The sequence below is a fragment of the Sardina pilchardus genome, chromosome 12 (assembly GCF_963854185.1).
Source record: "Sardina pilchardus chromosome 12, fSarPil1.1, whole genome shotgun sequence".
NCBI lineage: Eukaryota > Metazoa > Chordata > Actinopteri > Clupeiformes > Clupeidae > Sardina > Sardina pilchardus.
The window spans coordinates 4621143-4639780 of NC_085005.1; the positions used below are offsets into that span (position 1 = coordinate 4621143).

General features: G+C 45.5%; 2 protein-coding genes across 3 annotated transcripts in view; one reads left to right on the top strand and one right to left on the bottom strand.

Annotated features, from left to right (window-relative positions):
- Positions 1-1745: 1745 nt before the first annotated feature.
- On the top strand, positions 1746-4343 carry LOC134098157 (gastrula zinc finger protein xLCGF3.1-like). The gene is made up of 2 exons (XM_062551132.1): positions 1746-2074; positions 3045-4343. The coding sequence occupies exons 1-2, from the start codon at positions 2050-2052 to the stop codon at positions 4040-4042; spliced, it is 1023 nt and encodes a 340-aa protein (XP_062407116.1). The 5' UTR covers positions 1746-2049; the 3' UTR covers positions 4043-4343.
- Positions 4344-5218: 875 nt separating this feature from the next.
- The window catches only part of fam184ab (family with sequence similarity 184 member Ab), a 151162-nt gene continuing 137742 nt past the window's right edge, over positions 5219-18638 (bottom strand). The window contains exons 15-20 of one of the 2 annotated variants that reach the window (XM_062551501.1): positions 17532-17678; positions 13561-13678; positions 12498-12602; positions 11068-11155; positions 10890-11016; positions 5219-5902 (exon numbers count right to left, since the gene is read on the bottom strand). In XM_062551501.1, the coding sequence (XP_062407485.1) occupies positions 5821-5902; positions 10890-11016; positions 11068-11155; positions 12498-12602; positions 13561-13678; positions 17532-17678 (667 nt within the window). In that variant the 3' untranslated portion in view covers positions 5219-5820. The remainder of the gene's footprint in view (positions 5903-10889; positions 11017-11067; positions 11156-12497; positions 12603-13560; positions 13679-17531; positions 17679-18638) is intronic. The other variant, XM_062551500.1, reaches the window with a different exon arrangement.

An 18638-nucleotide genomic window follows, 5' to 3' on the forward strand; every position in this document is an offset into this window, starting at 1 on the left:
ACACACACACACACACACACACACACACACACACACAGGCATATCAAGCGAACACAAGGCCCCCAATGCAGGATTGTCGACGGGCCCCCCAGCCCATCTCACTAATCATCTCACTAATGCGTGAGAATGTAATGAACAGCATAAGTAGGCTATCCACCTATTTTGAAGCACACAGCTAAGATTACCAGCAACAGCCAAATGCACTAAACAGCTGAGAACGGACATTACATGCCGCAGGCTATTCTATAGGCTACGTTATCTCTGCTGTTTCTCTTTGTTTGTATTTGGACTCATTATTCACCATTTAGCTTGTGTTCAACATTAGTTCTGTTTACTGTTTTTGCACACACTAAGCATGGTTTAATCCATCATCTCCCAAAATCCCTAATGTCCACTTTTTTGAATATTAAACCAAAACACATAAGGATAATCCCCCAAAAAACAATTGAATGAAAGCCATAATATTGTCATTTCATTTAATTGTTCGATGCACCTATGTTTTTTTCTGTATGTTATATAGAATAGAATAGAAATAGAATATATACTTTTTTGATCCCGTGAGGGAAATTCAGTTCTCTGCATTTAACCCAATTTAACCGAATTAGTGAACACACAGCACACAGTGAACACACATTGAGGTGAATCACACAACCCAGAGCAGTGAGCTGCCTGCCCAACCAGCAGTGCTCGGGGAGCAGTGAGGGGTTAGGTGCCTTGCTCAAGGGCACTTCAGCCGTGGACTGGTCGGGGATCGAACCGGCAACCCTCAGGCTACAAGCCCGAAGCCCTATCTAGTAGGCCACGGCTGCCCATATCTGTTTGTTTGTACCTATATGTAATAAAACTGTAAAGCATCTTTTAGTGTTTAGAAAAGCGTTATGAAATAAATGTATTATTATTATATAAACTAGAAAAGCACTCAGAGAGCGCAGCTACGAGCTACCTCCGCCTGCATTGTTCTTCCTAGGTTGTCATACATTTGAACCTAAACTATTCAGATCGCCAACACGTGGCCATACCATGCCATTACACCACTAAGATAAATACATAAACGCCGACGGAATCCTGACGGAATTACGGATCACTCCCAAAATGTAATGGTAATTTCTTCCTTGGGTCATGTCCGACCTTCCCTGAAAATCACATCGAAATCCATCCATTACTTTTTGAGTTATCTTGCTAACAGACAGACAGACAGACAAACAAACAAACAGACAAACAAACAAACAGACAAACGCCGGCCGGTCCCCGATGAAAACATATACCTCCTTGGCGGACACACACACACACACACACACACACACACACTTACACCAACACACAGGGTTCATCATTTTACATCATTGAAAGCAGGAAGTCCTATTCATGGGTTTAATTGAAATCTGTATTTCTCCCATCTCAAGGCAAACTGAGAGAATGATGCATTCCCATTCAAAAACATGACTGGTTTTCTAAAGATACAAAGCTTAATGCTAATCGGTGAAGTGTCCCATTAATATTTATGTAAGAATTATTGGTTATGTAAGAATTATTGGCATATGTGTTCTTTTGGATAAAACAGGAAATGGATCATCTCCTTCATTCTCGGGATCATCAGCATCTGCCTCCATCTCATACGCAGAGAAAACCAAGAAATATTTCTGTTCTGTGTGCAGTAACAGCTTCCTCTTGTGGTCTCAGTTTATGCTGCATCACTGTGCTCCCACAGTAAAGAAACAACACTCCTGCCCCAAGTGTGCCAAGGGTTTCTTTGATGTGCAAAAACTCAAGTCACACCAGCACATTCACGGAGGAGAGAAGCGACACCACTGCACTCAGTGTGGCAAGAGGTTCAGCAGCTCAGGACATCTGAAGAGACACCAGCGTATTCACACGGGAGATAAACCACACGTCTGTAGTCTGTGTGGCAAGGCTTTTACGAGACAGGATCGTCTCAAACAACACCAGCACATTCACTCCAAGGAAAGGCCGTACCATTGCAGTCAGTGTGGCAAGGGTTTCACTCGAGGGGACCATCTAAAAGAGCACCAGCGTACTCACAAAGGATCAATGTCATACTTCTGGACTCCATTTGGTAAGTTTCACCTAAGAATAATCTTGAATTATGTCAGGGCACTCATACAGAAGAAGCTACCAAGATAGTAAATTTTTACTAGTGTGCATTCGGTTATTAAGTAATGATGCAATAATGAGATAATAAATCTCTCTCCTAGCCTGACGAGCCAGACCCACATCAAGATGTAGGGTCTGGACACTCACCGTAGACAGGGCTCAATCGGAGGGGTGGGATAAACAGTTGTCTTTCAAATTCCCTCCCCGCAATAGGATAACGCTAAACGAATCATCTTCTTGTTTTCAAGTTGCAGGATGCGTAACCTTCCCTCTCCACGCAATAGGATAACGCTAAACGAATCATCTTCTTGTTTTCAAATAACAGGATGCGTTAACGTCGCAACTTCTGGTCGCATGTCAGTCACCATTATGTTAAGCCCTGTGATTGGGCCGCTGGTGCTGGGGGTTCTCAGCTTCCTGGCTCAATGGATCGTGCCTGCCCCGCCAGCCAAATGACATTTGTTGCCGCTAGGGGCGTCTAGATTTCTAGGCTATCTCTCTCCGGGTTCAACGGCTTTCAGAGCCCCTTATTTTTCTCCATAGACAGTAAAATAAATTATTCTTTTCCTCTATTCTGCGTAGCTTTTGAGAAAATTGTTATGTTACTACTCACTTGTTGCATCAACCGAATCAAATCCTATTTTTCGCGGAAGCCTGGACGTTAACCTCAAATATATCATCTGGCTGCACAGCTGCAGTAATTACAAAGTTTACAAGTTGCAAAACCATTTGGCTGCGCTAGTAAACGTCTTTTCACGAAAAAAGCTGTCGGACGTCGGACTCAACAATCGAATGTCATGGTGAAAGGTTGTAACACTGCACTGCAGTGTAGTCAAGAGCTTGAATTAATAGCATCATCTCAAACAACACTATGACATGTCTGTCTTTTCTTACAGTATAGCCATGTTGTTTGTTCTCTGTATGTGTAACAGGAAAAGGACCATCTCCGTACTTGAGGTTTCCAGCATCCAGCTCAATCTCACACAGAGAGAAATACCAAAATTACTCCTGTTCTCTGTGTGGCAAAGGCTTCCACTTATGGTCCCGGTTCCAGCTGCATCGCTATGCTCACATAGTAAAGAAACAATACCCCTGCTTTAAATGTGATAAGAATTTCCTCGTTGTGGCTGAACTCAGATCACACCAGCGCATCCACATGGGTGCGAGACCACACCACTGCACTCAATGTGGCAAAGGTTTCCCTAGCAAGAGCCAGTTCGACAGGCACCAACGCACTCACACAGGAGAAAGACCTCACCTATGTGCTCATTGTGGTAAGACGTTCACCAGAAAGTATCATCTCGAAACACATCAGAAACGACATACAGGAGAAAGGCCATATGACTGCATCACGTGCAGTATGAGTTTCTACAAAAAGGATAGTCTCAAACAACATCAGCGCACTCACACAGGCGAGAAACCATACCATTGTACTCAGTGTGGCAAGAGTTTCGCTTTTGGGGGGAGTCTCAAAGAACACCAGCGCACACACACAGGAGAGAGGCCATACCACTGCATCATATGTGGCAAGAGTTTCATTAAGAATAGTCATCTCAAGCGACACCACAATGTTCACACAGGACAGAAGCCATACCTTTGCACTGAGTGTGGCAAGAGTTATTCTAATGGGAGTGGTCTCAAACGACACCAACATGTGCACACGAGAGAGAGGCTGTACCATTGTTCTCAGTGTGAAGAGAGTTTCACTGCGATGTCTAAACTCAAGAAACACCAGAGCGTTCACACAGGAGGAAAGCCGCACAGCTGCACTCTGTGTGGAAAAGGCTTCACCCGTCAAAGCGATGTCAATAGACACCAGCGTGTTCACACGAGAGAGAGACCATACCTCTGCCCACAGTGTGCCAGGAGCTTTACCAGAAAGGATTATCTCAAGCAGCATCAGTGCAGTCATACAGGGGAAAGACCATAGCGCTGCGCTGTGCTGGTCCAGTTTTAATTGAGGGCATCATCTTCATCAACACTGTCGCAGTTACTCACTGTTCAGAGTCTAGTCCAGTGGAAGTCTGACCACTCTCATTCTCACACCACTCTGGTCTGGATCCCTTGCTGATCTGGCAACAGTTTGGCCATGATTCAGTACTGATCTGGTCCAGACCCGAAGAGAATGGTGTGCTCTGTGGGGTCACTTTAAACCAATCATGTTTTGTTGGAGAGTCATTGTAAACCATTCAAGTTTTGCCATACCTCTTTCAATAGTAAATTATTTTTGTTTCTCTCCAGCTGTAGTGTCATCAGTTGTCCATAATTAGATTGTGTACACACTGTCTCTATATATATAGATTGGGATACACACATTGGCATAAACATGTACATAATATTCATGTCTGTTTCATATTCATGTATGTTTATGCCAATGTGTGTATCCCAATCTCTGAACTTAGGCCTGTGGCCTTGGCCGATGCAAAAGCTTATTCAGCATCAGAATATTGGGATACGCAAACACTAGGAGCTTGTTCATGTTACATTGGAAACACACAAACACTCACACAAATGTACCCTATGTATCTGTAGCCATATTAGCATCAGCATTTGCTGTCCAAACTCACCATGTTATTCTCCCATAGAGACAATTGCATAGTATTGAGTAGTTGAGTAATTGAGTAGACACTCTTGTCCACAATATACTAGAAAGTGGTGACACCTCCTCAGAGGTCTATTTTTGTTGTTATTGTGGATTACTAAAAATCACACGAATCTGCTTACAGCCAATATGTCAAAAGCCTATGGGCCCCCCATCACTGAATGCATGATTTAAATGGAAAAGCTCGGTGTAAAGATTTTTACATCATTTCCATTATGATCACAAGGATCACACTAACACCAGCCAACCCCTATAACATTCAGTACTTTGTAGAAGTGCCTTATCATTACACACATTTTGCATTCAGGCTGGGATATTATGCTTGTGTCTAATTAACAGAAGTATGGTAACAGTCTTTTATAACCAGCCCGTATGAGAATAAAGAGTAATTATAAAGAACAAGTGTCCCATTATCTGCAAGTGTCAACTTGCTAAGAACAAGCCCAACACACACTGTGAACCCTTCAAGAAAGCCAGGCAGACACACCATGGTTAAATGTCACAATAATTATTTATTTCTGAGCATACACCATTATAATATAAATATAAAATATGTATTTTATTTTTAAAATTGGTGAGACATCATTATATCTGTGTTGAGACAACCATAGAAACAGTTTTATTTTAATTTCTACCAAAATTGGTAATGTATCTGTAACAAACGCTCATTATGGTGCCATTCTAAAATAAGGTACAGAGATAGAGAGAGAGAGAGAGAGAGAGACAGACAGACAGACAGAGAGAGAGAGAACAATATACCTCATCTGAACAAATTACAATGCAGCAGCAAATGGACCACTCTTTAGAAATAGCAGGAACAGAAAGTCAAAACATATCTAGTCACTGTACAAACAAGAAAACCCATTCACAGTGAAGAAAACAAAAAACAAACAAAAATAAAATAAATAAAAATAAATAAATAAAAATGAATGTAATGATGTTTCATTAAATAATAATTCTCTTCATTTATTTGTTAATTTTTTTGGTCTTTTAGGAATTTTAGTTGGTTCTCTTTTGTTTACATTTTGTTTTTAGTTTGCTTGGTTTTTTTTTCCAGTTTTTTTTTCTTCGTTTGGTTCGATAGACATGCTCTTGAGTTGCAGAAGTCAGAAAGAGAAGTACTGAGCGAACCACTCCTGCCGCTGGGCGTCTGGGGAGGCTAGGGGTGACTCTTCTGTCTCAGGAGGGCTGGGAAGAAAAGGGAAGAGAGAAAGAACGAGAATGGAGAGGAATGCAACGGGGGGCAAAGAAAGATAAGAGGATGAAAAGGAAACGGAAGAGCGAAAAAGAAGGATGAAGGAGAGAGGGGGGAAGAGAAAGCGATTAAGAGTGGCGAGCACAGAGAGGGAGAGAGAGAGAAAATCACAGGAACAGCAGTTAAACACGAAGGCATAAAGGTGACTCATACTCATAATAACAGATTTTTCGCTCACTCCTGATTGTACTCCTGAATGAGAGCTGAGATTTGAGTCAGTGCATGTGTGTGTGTGTGTGTGTGTGTGTGTGTGTGCGTGTGTGTTGTGCACGTGACTACAGGAGGGGTCTGAATTCCCTCAGGCGTACGCATCTTCATTTTGTCTTTCAAATCACAGCAACAGCACACCCTGCTCTTTTTCATCTGCGTCTCTAGAGGTCTGGCTTCCAGCTGTGAGTCTCATTTTGTGGCTTTTCATTTGTGAGAAGTCCTCGCAAATACATTTCTTGTGCACCTACGGTACATGAGGGAATATGTGTGTTAACTCTGCTGTGTCTGTATATTGCATTGCTGGTGCCTAACACAAAATGACTTCACTGAAATGCTGAGTTAACGCTTTTATTCGGTATAAAATATGAAGTCTTCCGAGGCCCTGTGTCGAGTCGGGCCATTGATCTCTCGTCTGTCTCTCTCTCTCTCAAAATGTCTGGTCTACGGGCCGACTGAGATGGTCAGACGCCGCTCGGCCTCTCAATGCTCGTTGGTGAATGTCCACCAGCCACTCACGGGCACGGGCAGACGCCTGCCCAAGAAGGGCCTCAGTTCATCCAGTCTGAAGAACACAGAAGAGTGGGAGAGGGTGAGGCTGGTTAGAGCTTATAAACGGAAATAAATGATGTGTGGTATCAGTAGGGCTGACCCAACGTGGTAAGGGGTAAACTGTGGACTACTGTAGAAACTAAGGGCTTTTGAGCTGTTTGAGAAGTTACAAAAATAAATACCTTAACCTAAACTGTGGATCTCTTGGCTCAATTTTGTACCCCTGCATGCCGATAGACCATTTGTCCCCCCCAAATAAGAGTTTCATTCAATCTGGAGCAAGGCTCTGTAATGAAGGATTAAAGCAAGGGAAACAATCTGTGCCTGAGTTTATGAGAAGCTTCCGAAGCTGTTCTATCTAGTTATAAATCCTAAAAGGCCCAGCCCACACCTGGACTCTGAAACAGTGCCTGAGAAGTTGAATTTATTACCAATACCAAGTCTAGCATCCTTGCTGCTTATTATTTGAGCAAACCTCTTCAGGGGCAACCGTGCAAAAGGCTGAGGATTTGATATCCTCAAATAAAATTCTTGGGTTTAATTTAGTTTGGGATAAAATTGTACATAGCAGTGTGGTTTATGTGCTGCAGGTTTACAGAGTAACTTAGTTTGTGCCTACAGTACGTGTGTGTGTGTGTGTGTGACTACACTGAAATTAACTAGTCTGTCTGCGATGTATGATGAGAGTGTTATCAGCTGAAGCATCGGAGTTTGAGGTGCTGTCATCAATGCAGTGAAAACAAAAGACAGGTGAAATTACCATCCAGGATCTGCTACCTAAAAAAAGAGAAGCTTCTGGATGCATTAGGAGCCATTTTTATTCCGACAGCCGCCGTCGACTGAAGTGCCTGTCACAGGCTGAGGAGTGCTCGCCCATTGTTAATGTATTGAAACGCACGGGGCGCCTATTGTTTCATAAATCAGGGCCACGCTCAGACGTCCTGACGCGCTCAGGTGTTCGGTTGCTCGACACGCCGCCGCGCTCCTTCCTGTGCCTTTTAGAAGTCTCTGCCGTCGTCTGTTTTCCTGACTCTTCCTCTTATAGTACAACTTTCACTGCTAGCCTCAAACTTTTTTATTTCCTTCTTTTTTCTCTCTGTCGTTCTCTCTATTCCTTCTTTTCTCTCTCTCTCTCTCTCTCTCTCTCTCTCTCAAGCTCAGATTTCCATAGCAGTCGAACCCCGCTCGCCTCAGAAATGCTTTCATTTCCACCAAACTCAATTTGGTACTCAATTGAGCTTGCGTCTGTGTGTGTGTGTGTGTGTGTGTCTGTGTGTGTGTGTGTGTGTGTGTTTTCACCATCAGGAGCCGCTACCTGAGCTGGACGGAATGGCTTGAACTTCATCAGCGCGCTTATAGCAAAGTAATTGAGCTGCGAGCGCTCCGTGGCTTCCCAATAAAGCAGCAGACTGGGTGTGCTGCAGCAGTGGCACGCATGCTGCCTCGTGAACCCAAACGCACAGACTGGCGAGAGGGTTAGCGCTGTGTTGTTATGGCTGACACTGCCTTGCGTGGGGTGTGTGTGTGTGTGGTGATAATAATGTGTGTGTGTTATTTCGCAGTCAACACACAGGTCTCCGTCAGCTGTGTCATGCTCTCTGAATGCTACCAGACCAAACACAAACATCTCTTCCTCAGCCCTGGGTTTGATGTGTGTGTGATGTCTTTCTCAGCCTTGGGTGTGTGATGTGTGTGTGCCTGTCTACAAAACACAATCTCGCATGTGTTGCATCTATGCACATATCCCAATGTGTGTCCTGTATGTGCACCTATACACACATCTATGAAGGTGTACTGTGTGTATGTTGATGTGTTTATGTGTGTACATGCTGTGTGCTTCTTCACTGGTTATATTCACATGCTGATGTCCGTGCATTGTGTGAGAGTGTGTGTCTACTCAGCCGCGTAGAAAACCAGGTCACCTTGGCAAGGGTTGAGACAGACAGGCAGGGTGTGTGAAGCAGTGTGTGCATGTTTGTGTGTGTGTGTATGTGTGTGTGTGTGTGTGTGGGGGGGGTCCCATGACAATGGAGGTCGACCACGGCGGCGTGCCTGCAACTGATCCACATTCATGACAACATGCAGCAAGGACAAGAGAAGCAGCCAACACACACACACACACACACACACACACACACACACACACACACTCATACACGTGCACACAAACACACACACCGTCACGTGCGTCAGCAGCAGTAGCACCAAGGGAAGATCACAGGCGTTGTCCGAGACAAACACACACCACAGAGCAGCTCGGCAGATCTGGCTTCAAGCGGTATTAGTTATATAGTGGTATTATGTCAGGCTATGTCTGTCAGAGCAGACCCACAAGTACTATGGCTATTGGCTACTACACTACTATTCAATGAAATGACTTGGCCTGAGTTTCAGTCTGTCCTTGGGTCATTGCTTTTCTGTTGAAATCCTTAAAATCCATCATCCCTTGAAAATACGACTTGATTAAGCCAGATCTGTGCGCTCAAAAAACAATAAAGCACATCAAAACAAACAAACAAACAAAAAACACATTCGGCAACACAATCCACAACAACATGTCTTGTAAAGTGAAACGTCAGGAGTTTTATTGATGGATAAAGAAAGAGCAAAAAAAGCTGCCTCGAGCAAGCAAACGGTACACGAATCCATATGTACAGGCACCAAAGCACACCACACAAAAAAAATGATATATCAGCGACATACATCATTTCAACTTTGGCAAGCTCCACAAAACAACAAGTTGCATTTCAATATAACAAAAAGACAAAACACAGTCTCCCCAGAATAAGAACAGGTTAGCCATATACATTCAGTAGAGTTTATGTGGAATGAGAGGGTTAACAGCAGCCATTCCAATGCCCAAGCCCAGCAGCCTGAATGAGTTGTATAACTTCCAGCACAGACACAGATGAGCACAATGAACCAGGACAACACACACGAGAGAAACACACACGAGACAGCAGACCCACGGACAGCTGGTGGCCATTCAACATGCTCCCTTTTTGCATTCCAAGGCCATTTCCAAAAAAATTGAATAAAAAAAATATTTATATAAATATATTTCATTAAAAAAAAAAAAAAAGGCTCCAGTTAGGGGATGAGTTATACACCGGCTAGCATAAGTGTTTGTCCTCTACATATGCCCTCTGAGAGGAGTTCAGCAGAGACATCCCTTCTGTTCAAACTTTTAGAAAGAAACTCAACTGGCGGTGGGGTGGGGGTGGACAGGGGCAGCAGTGAGTGTGTGTGTGTGTCTGTCTGTCTGTGTGTGTGTGTGATAGAGATGGGGGCGCTTGAATATGCTGACAAAGTACAGCCAAGAGACTGGCAGGGAGCACCCACTCCATCAATCTCCGATCGTCACCCTCTCGGGACGCCAGTGCAGGGTGCCAACAGGGTTGGAGGAGGAGGAGGAGGGCGGAGAGAGAGAGGAAGAGAGAACGTCCCATTCCTCCTCAGATGGAATGTTAATGGCAGGGCAGAGCTGTCCCCGGCCCGGCCAGGCCGTCTGTCTGTCTGTCTGTCTGACAGAAGAGGCCCTCGGTCATCTGTCATTTGTGCTAATTGCTGTTTTGGCGGAAATCGTTTTCTGTCATTTTATAATTATAAGACAAAAAAAAGATAGAAAAAAACAAAAAAAACTATTCCCTGTCCTTTATTTATCCAAGGAGAGTGGAATATGGCTGTCTCATGTCACCACTTGAGGAATCAGTCTGAGTTTGAGTTTATTTTATGGCTGAGAAGAAGGGATGGCAATGCTGATTCCAGAAAAATGTATACATTTCAAAAATAAAAACAAAAATGATAAATATTAGTATAAAAAACAAAAATAACAGAAATCGTGTTTTTGAATCCATATCTTTAAGCCAGGCCCCCACAGGAGTTAGTTGTGCGTTAGTTGTGTGTGTATATGTATCCATGTGAGATCCTCTATGAGTGTATATTTGTGTGTGTGTGTAACTGGGAGGCGTTGATGACTGAGCTTCTGGCATGAAGTGGGGTGGGGTGGGTGGGGTAGGTGGGATGGGTTGAGTGGGGTGGGGTGGGGTAGGTTAGGTGGGGGGGTAGGGGGGTAGGTAGGATGGGTGGGGAAGGTGGGATAGGTGGGGTGGGTAGGGTAGGTGGGTGGGGTAGATTGGGTGGGGTCGAGGCGGAGCTCACCTCGTGAATTTCTTAGGCTCATTTGGGGGGGTGGGTGGGGGCAGGAGCTTGCTCGAGTTGAGGTCGAGCTGGTGGACGGGGGAGTTGGGGATGGGCTCCAGACGGGTCGGCTGGCCCAGCCCTCCGCCTCGTTCCCCCCCTCCGCCTCCTCCACCGCCCCCACCCCCTCCACCCCCACCACCGGGCCCAGTCCCTGTGGCCTCCAGCGCCCGCAGGTTCGGGGAGCTGCTGAATCGGCTTGCCGATTTCTCATTCTTTCTCTTTTGCTACGAGAGGAAGGGACAGCAGGAAGGAAGGAGGACACAGGAGAAAAAAAAAAGAAGAAGGGAAAAAAAAGGAAGTTGGGAGAGGGGTGTTGTTGAGAGCGACTCCACGTGGCAAGACTTAAACAGCATCTGTTTCTCTCAGTCTGTTTCTATAGTTAGTAGCATCACTGATCTCTATCTACCTCTTTTTCTCTCTTATGTGGATGAGTTGATGTTAAAGATCAAGAAAAGGTCAAGCTCGCACCAAACATGTCAGTGGGCAGCCACGACTGTTCACAGCAACTCACCAAAATTATAAGATGAGTCAAAAAGGAGATGTGTTAAAAAGAGCAGGCTACTGAAGAAACAAATGTTCATACAATGGCTTGGAAAGCAAAGAACTGGATGTCTACACAGGCACATTGAAGACTCAAACATACACACACACATACACGTAAACTCACATACATGTACAGTAACCACACCACACATATATGTAACACTGAACCAAATATTGGAAGTTATAGAACTTGGATGATGTCAACAGTTAATACATTGACCATGCAGAGTGACCGGTGTGACTTAAGACAGGGGATTGCCGTGGCAACACTGGGATGGGACGCCGAGAGTGGTCTCGGCTTTCTTTTTTTTTTTGTGGACATTGCAATCCCATGGACATGACGACACCTCGTCTCAATCCTGCGTTTGAGGGCTGACGCAACGAGCCGTAGACATGACCCACCAGATGTCAAAGCGTCGAAAAATAAATAAACAAATAAAAAAACCTCCGTCAGTCTCACCTCGTAATAACATGGCACTGTTCGCATTTACCGGCAGCTGTGTCACCACATGACATGGCGACTGTCACCTGACTTCACAGCAGGAGGTGTGAGGATGGGCAGGTGTCGAGAATACTTCTCATCTGACATCAGACAGATGCCTATTAGGCCGTCACGGGCTATCAGCCTCATGCCATCTGATGCGGGATGTCTACGGCGCAGTTGTGTCAGCCGAGGAAGGGGGTGGGTGTGGCGTTCAGGGTTCAAGTGTTAAAGTGAAAGGCAACTTGTGATGAAGGGTGGAGTTAGTAACTCCAAAAAAGCCAGTCGAGTTAGTATGGCCTGGATTGGCATGCTCCAGATGGGATGGGGCTGAGTGTTCTGAACCATTCTTCTGGCGCTCACTAAAAATATATACTGGATCTTTCTGGGTCTTAGTGCACTGCTATCTCTGCTCACTGTGAGTCCATATTAGGGCGTGTGTGGTAACCTATCAAGGAGAGAACTTAAGACCTGCTGAGTGTGCAGAGAGCTGGCCTTGCGTCCCCAGGAGGAAGGGGGTAAGAGGCAGGCCATTATCTTACCTTGATGAGGGGGTTTATTACTCCTACATTGGGGTTCGCGTTGAACACTTTGTTGAAGTTGGTCTCCCGGTTCACTAACTCCAGCTGATAGAACTTTTTGTCATCCTGTCGACAGAGGGTGTGTGGTGTGGGGGGGGGGGGGGGGAGGAGGAGACAGCAATTATACTCTCTTAGGCAATTCATCAACTTGGCACGCATACATGGGGGAAAAAAAGACACACACACAAAAAAGAGGGAAGACAACAGATAAAACTTGCTCATATTTCTTGGCCAATCATCTTTCAGTGCTTGTTGTGGAGGGCACACTGGCCACTCTCCGACATGATATTATAAATGATAGTGTCCAGACTGGGGAGGCCTAACAGAATTAAGTGCGCGGTCGGTCGGCCGAGCCATGCGGAGCAGAGGGCGACGGCTGGACGGCCGGCTGAAGGAGAGCCCATGCTGAGGTCCAGCTCCAGCTGGGCTCCCACTCACTGCACCAGAACCTTTCCTCTCTCACACCAATACTGTAACTATTAGAATACTAATACGCTACTATATTTTTCCTCTATACACACACTTGGTATAGCAGTAGAGTATAGTATAGTAGTGTTGTATAGTATAATATAGTATAGTATCACAGCGCATCACATTACATTGTATAGTATGGTATACCATAGTGCAGTATATTACAGTTTACAGGTGCATTATAGTGTTTGGCATAAAATAGTATAGAATAGAATAGCATTAGTAGTTGAGTAGCAATAACCTCCATGGTACTAGCACAATTGTCACTATTGCCACGCTAAACTATATGATCACATTCTATATACAGAAAGTATTCAGACCACATTATTCACATGTTGTGTCCACCAACTGTTTCCATCCAACCTGGAGATAATTAATTCAAACGACTGCAAGGCTGTAACAAACCAAAATGTGAAGGAAGTTAATGGGTCTAAATGCTTCTTGAATATGTACAGCATATTCAGGAAGCCGTTAGACCCATTAACGTCCTTCACATTTTGGCTTGTTTGACGTGATGGGTCCTGAGCTGAGCAGAGCAGAGCAGAGCACTCACCACCAGCTTCTTGACCAGCGACTCCCGCTCCGTCACCATGTCCTTCAGCTCCGCAATCATCTGCAGGTCCTCTGGACGGCTCTCGCGGTTCCGGAACTTGTCCTCGGTCCCCTCCAACCTGAGAGAGAGAGAGAGAGAGAGAGAGAGAGAGAGAGAGAGAGAGAGAGAGAGAGAGAGAGCGCACAGAGAGCGGAGCGTGCGTTAATGCTGGCACCTCCTTGCCACAGTGAGGCGTAGTGGAGAGTTGCTGGTCTATTAGAAACGGCTGCTCCAATGAAAAACGACCACCTGCTAATCAAGACTATTTGGATCTGTTGACACCAAGCTAAAAGGGAGCTACAGGCTAACTGGTCTAACCCGCTGCCAGTGTATTATGCTGAGCTAGGCTAACAGTGTTATAGTGGGTTACTGCATGTACAGAGATGAGAAGTGTACAGTATGTCTTATCTGACTCTGGGGTAGATGGTGAATAAATTCATTTCCTTCAACAAAGTCCTAGAATGAGGAGCTTGCCTATTCTAGGAGAGCCTCTCTTAGATCCACCTTTGCAAATGAGGCACATTATGCCACGTAATCAAAGCGAAACATGCTGCTTTTCCAATAAGCCTGAGAGCGAACCCATTTACGGTGCAGCGTCTCTTCATTTTGATGACTTTCTGCCTTTTCACTCCAATCAACATTGGCACATCAACACACTCCACACACACACGCACACACACACACACACACACACACACGCTGCTCACTCACCTCTCACAAGAAAGGCTGCTAATTATCATGATAAACGACTCCGGGGCCCTTTTTAATCACACACGTGTATCGTCGTTATATTTTTTTCTTCTAACATCGGCAGCAAATGAATGAGGATCCAAAGAAATCAATAGCTATTACAACTTTATGCCAGTGCTGGGCCTGCCAGGCTTTGAGATCCAGTTCCCAACTAAGAGCTACAGAGCTGTGATTGATGTGTGGCTTAACGTAAAAAGGAAAATGTTCTTTCTACAGTTGTTAAAGCATGAATCCATCAGCAAGGCCTGAGAGTTGTGTACAATCAAAGAGGGAAGAAGACTTAGAAGCAATTTATAAAAGAATAAAAACTCTTTAGAGTCTACCAGCCGCTCTCATCCATCCAAAGCACACATCTTTCTGTCCGTAACTACTGTACAATGTGTTTTACAAACACGTGATGTGTTTTCTTTTTTTCTTTGATGTTAATTCTGAGTTTGTTGGCTGTTTGTGAAGAGTAAAACCGTTTCTTTGTGGTAAGTTTTTCTTATGCATTACGTTTGTTGTGCCCACTTTTTTTCCCATTTATTTGTTGTTGGATTGCCTGATTAAATGCAGTGGTTCAATCCCTCAACTGTTCATACGTAAAAAAACAAACAAACAAAAAACCCACCATCCGTCTGAATCTCAGTCCTGTCCTCTGACCCTGCGGTGTGCTACAGGAGAGAGATGGAGGCTGAAACAGCCTGCAGTGTTAGCGTTAGCACTGGACTGTGATAAATGGGCTATAATTTCACCGTGCTCACGGCCTACCTCAAAGAACAAATAAGACTAATCACCTAGAAAGCACCGAAGGCAAAAGCCACATGAACACTTCACACACAAAAACAGGCCTTTCAGGTTTCCTTTTTTTCTTCTTAAGGGAAGAGATGAAATATTTATGAAGCTTAAATTGGAACAAACATGTGGCTGAACACGGGAGCTTGATGTTGTGTGTGTGTGTGTGTGTGTGGGGGGGGGGGGGGGGGGGTGCAATAAGTGGGCATGGTGTGATGATTAATTGGCGAGGGAGAGAGTGTGCGGGCTGTCATGAAAATAGATTTGTGTGATGCTTAATTAGCGAGACACAAATTGGTGGCTCGTGGGAGGCGGCCTGGCGTGCCAGCCGGCCGGCCCGCTGACGCGGCGGAGCAAACACGACCGCGGGGGTCGCAGGTCAAAGGTCCCTCCGCCCCAATTCTGGCCCGGCCCTCGAGCACTGCTCCGCCGATCACCTCCCTGTAAATGGGCAGCACTTAGACGAGCACCCACACGTGCGACAAAGCAAAGTCCTCGCGGCAGCCCGGACCAACGGAGCGACAGCGATGTCTCGCTTCTTTTTTTTTGGTCTTGTTTTTGGCCGTGCACCATGAGGCTATTTATATTAATAGCCTCATTAAAAGTGAGGGCTGCCATTAGTGAGGACAAAAAAAATAAAACAAAAACCTAAAGCTAACACGCTGATTAAAAAATACCATAACACCATTTAAAAAGTCCTCTGAACCTCCCGACAGTGATTTGTTATTTTCGGGGGTTGAGGACAGCACCGTTTTCACGCAGATGGAACTTTTTGGCTGCGGCTGCGTTTGGAGGGCATGAATTAGAGCTCTCGCCATTGATTGCCATACGCGCAGAGAGGCAGAGAGAGAGAGGGAGAGAGAGAGAGAGAGAGAGAGAGAGAGAGAGAGAGAGATGGGTGTGTGGTGATTTCAGCAGGCAGCAGGCAGCACGGCACATGGAGCTATTTTTACCAGCCGGCTGTTCTCGGCAGGAACGGGAGGGTTTTTTCCCCCTTTTTTCCTCCCCTGCCGTTGTTGTGTGGATGGTGCTCTCGATTCAGGCAAAACTAAATTAGGTCACACTGACAGTGCAATCCACAGTCCCTCAGCTCTTCCACTGAGGTGCGTACATCTGTTACACCCCCTCCCCCCCCATCCCTGCCTTCACACACACACACACACACACACACACACATACACACTCACACACACTCACACACACACATACACATACGCAAGCGTACATTCATGGCGAGCAGATGGAAACATGGGGAAAACGGAGTTGTACATGTTTGTTTTGTAATGCGTGTACATGCTGAATAGAGAGGAGTGTGTTGACGTTGGATGTAAACAGCAGGTAGAGCGTGTGCCAGTGACGGCGTGCCAGTGTAGTGGTGGGTGTGGGTTTACACATGCGCCCTGCCACACCACGCCACGCCACGTGCCCAACTACCCTGAAGACATGTCAACACGCCTCCAGTGCACCTGCTGCTCTACGCTACTGTGTGTGTGTGTGTGTGTGTGTGTGTGTACGTGTGTGCGTGTGTGTGACGTTTGTGTATGAGAGTGGGGGTGTGAACATGTGACTTACTGATGAGCAGAGGACTGAGCACACAGTCACACACACACACACACACACACACACACACACACACCTTCTTTTCTCCTTCTTTTCTTCACCCACCCTCTGTGTTGGATGGCTACTTTCTCTCCTCTTCTTCACTTCTAATGTTATCCTCCTCTCCAGTTTCCCATCATCCCCCTTTTCTATCTCTCTCTCCACGTCTCTCTTTCTAACCTCTTCCCTCTCCCTATTTATCTATCTCTACCATCCCCACATCTTTTCACCATCCCTCCATCTTTCACTATCCTTCCATCTCTATTCACTATCCTTCTACCTATTTTCACTATCCTTCCATATTTCACCTCTTTTCACTATCCTTCCATATTTCACCTCTTTTCACTATCCTTCCATATTTCACTATCACTTCACCTCTTTTCACTATTCTTTCATCTCTGTTCACAATCCTTTCATCTCTTTTTACTATCCTTCCATCCCTGCTCGCCACACCTCCTTCTGATTCCTCATCTCTGCAACTCTCCTCTTTTCTTGCTCAGCCAGAAAATGTGGCCTTTAGTCAGATGCCAAGGTCGTTATATAATGAGATCAGGGGCATCTGTACCCAGAAACACAAACACACACACACACACACACACACACACACACACACACACACGTCTCTCTCTCTGTGTGTGTGTGTGTGTGTGTGTAATAATACTGCATATACATGTGCATATAGATTCCTAGGCAATTAAACAGTTACTGCTACAAACCCACCCACAAGGCACGCTCTCTTTCTCTTTCTCTTTCTCTCTCTCTCTCACACACACACACACACACACACACACCCCCCCGTGTGCACTCACAGTATCTGCAGGGCGGAGATCTTGTCCTTGAGCAGCTCCTGGGCCTTGTTGAAGTCGGACAGCATGTTCTGCGTCTCGCGGTTGTGCATCGCATTCAGTTCGCTCAGCTCCCGCTCGTGCTTCTTGCTCAGGTCCTGCTCATGGGCCCTGCCACACACACACACACACACACACACACACACACACACACACACACACACACACACACAAACACACACACACACACCGTGATTAGACTGTTTGTGCGCAAACACAAAGGTCAGCTATATACACAAGTTGGGCATTCCAGTGCACACACTCTTGCACACCCCTGCATACAGTTGTCGTAGTTAATTCCTACACAGTAGCCTCCCATCTTGAACAAGGTGCACATTTGTTTGATGCTGATTAACATTAACACAGAACTACACATGCACAAAATAAAGTACAGATTAAACATCATATGCACCACGCACTTCTTCTCATATGTTCTTGCACACCACATGTGAACACACACACACACACACACACACACACCACATATGAACACACACACACACACACACACACACTTACACAGACAGACACCTCATGTTACATGGTCAACTCACACTCTGATCACTGTTTGACAGTAATAACCCCTCCCCCTCCCATATATATACATACACACACACACACACACACACACACACAGACACTCATCACAAGCGCTGCCACCTCTTCCATATAATGAGACATATTCCCTTTTCTCCCTCTTGATTAAAGTTTCATCCCCTCCCTGCGTCTCCCTCGTATAGAGCGCGGCGCTCTTGTCTAGGAACGGCATGTATAATTTAGCCTGGCAGGGCTAGCGGGGTTAGCACCGTGGGATGGGTGCGCGGGAACACTTTTGCACGCTTACTTATTGATTTGGCAGCGCTCTCTCCAGGCAGGAGGAGAGGGACTAGCCCAGGTCTTCCCCCGGCCCAGACCACAACGCTACACCACGGGAGGGCTGGAGGAGACCTCCTTCTGCCAATGTACCATACACACAGATGCATACGCACACACACACACACACGCACGCACACGCACACACACTACACACATGCAAATGTCCCTATATACAATACATACATAAACTAGCAA

Excerpts from the sequence above, each read along its gene's own strand:
- LOC134098157 (XM_062551132.1), top strand. The coding sequence starts at position 2,050 with ATGTCATACTTCTGGACTCCATTTG. Across the intron at positions 2,075-3,044 it reads ATACTTCTGGACTCCATTTG|GAAAAGGACCATCTCCGTAC; the intron begins GTAAGTTTCACC and ends TATGTGTAACAG.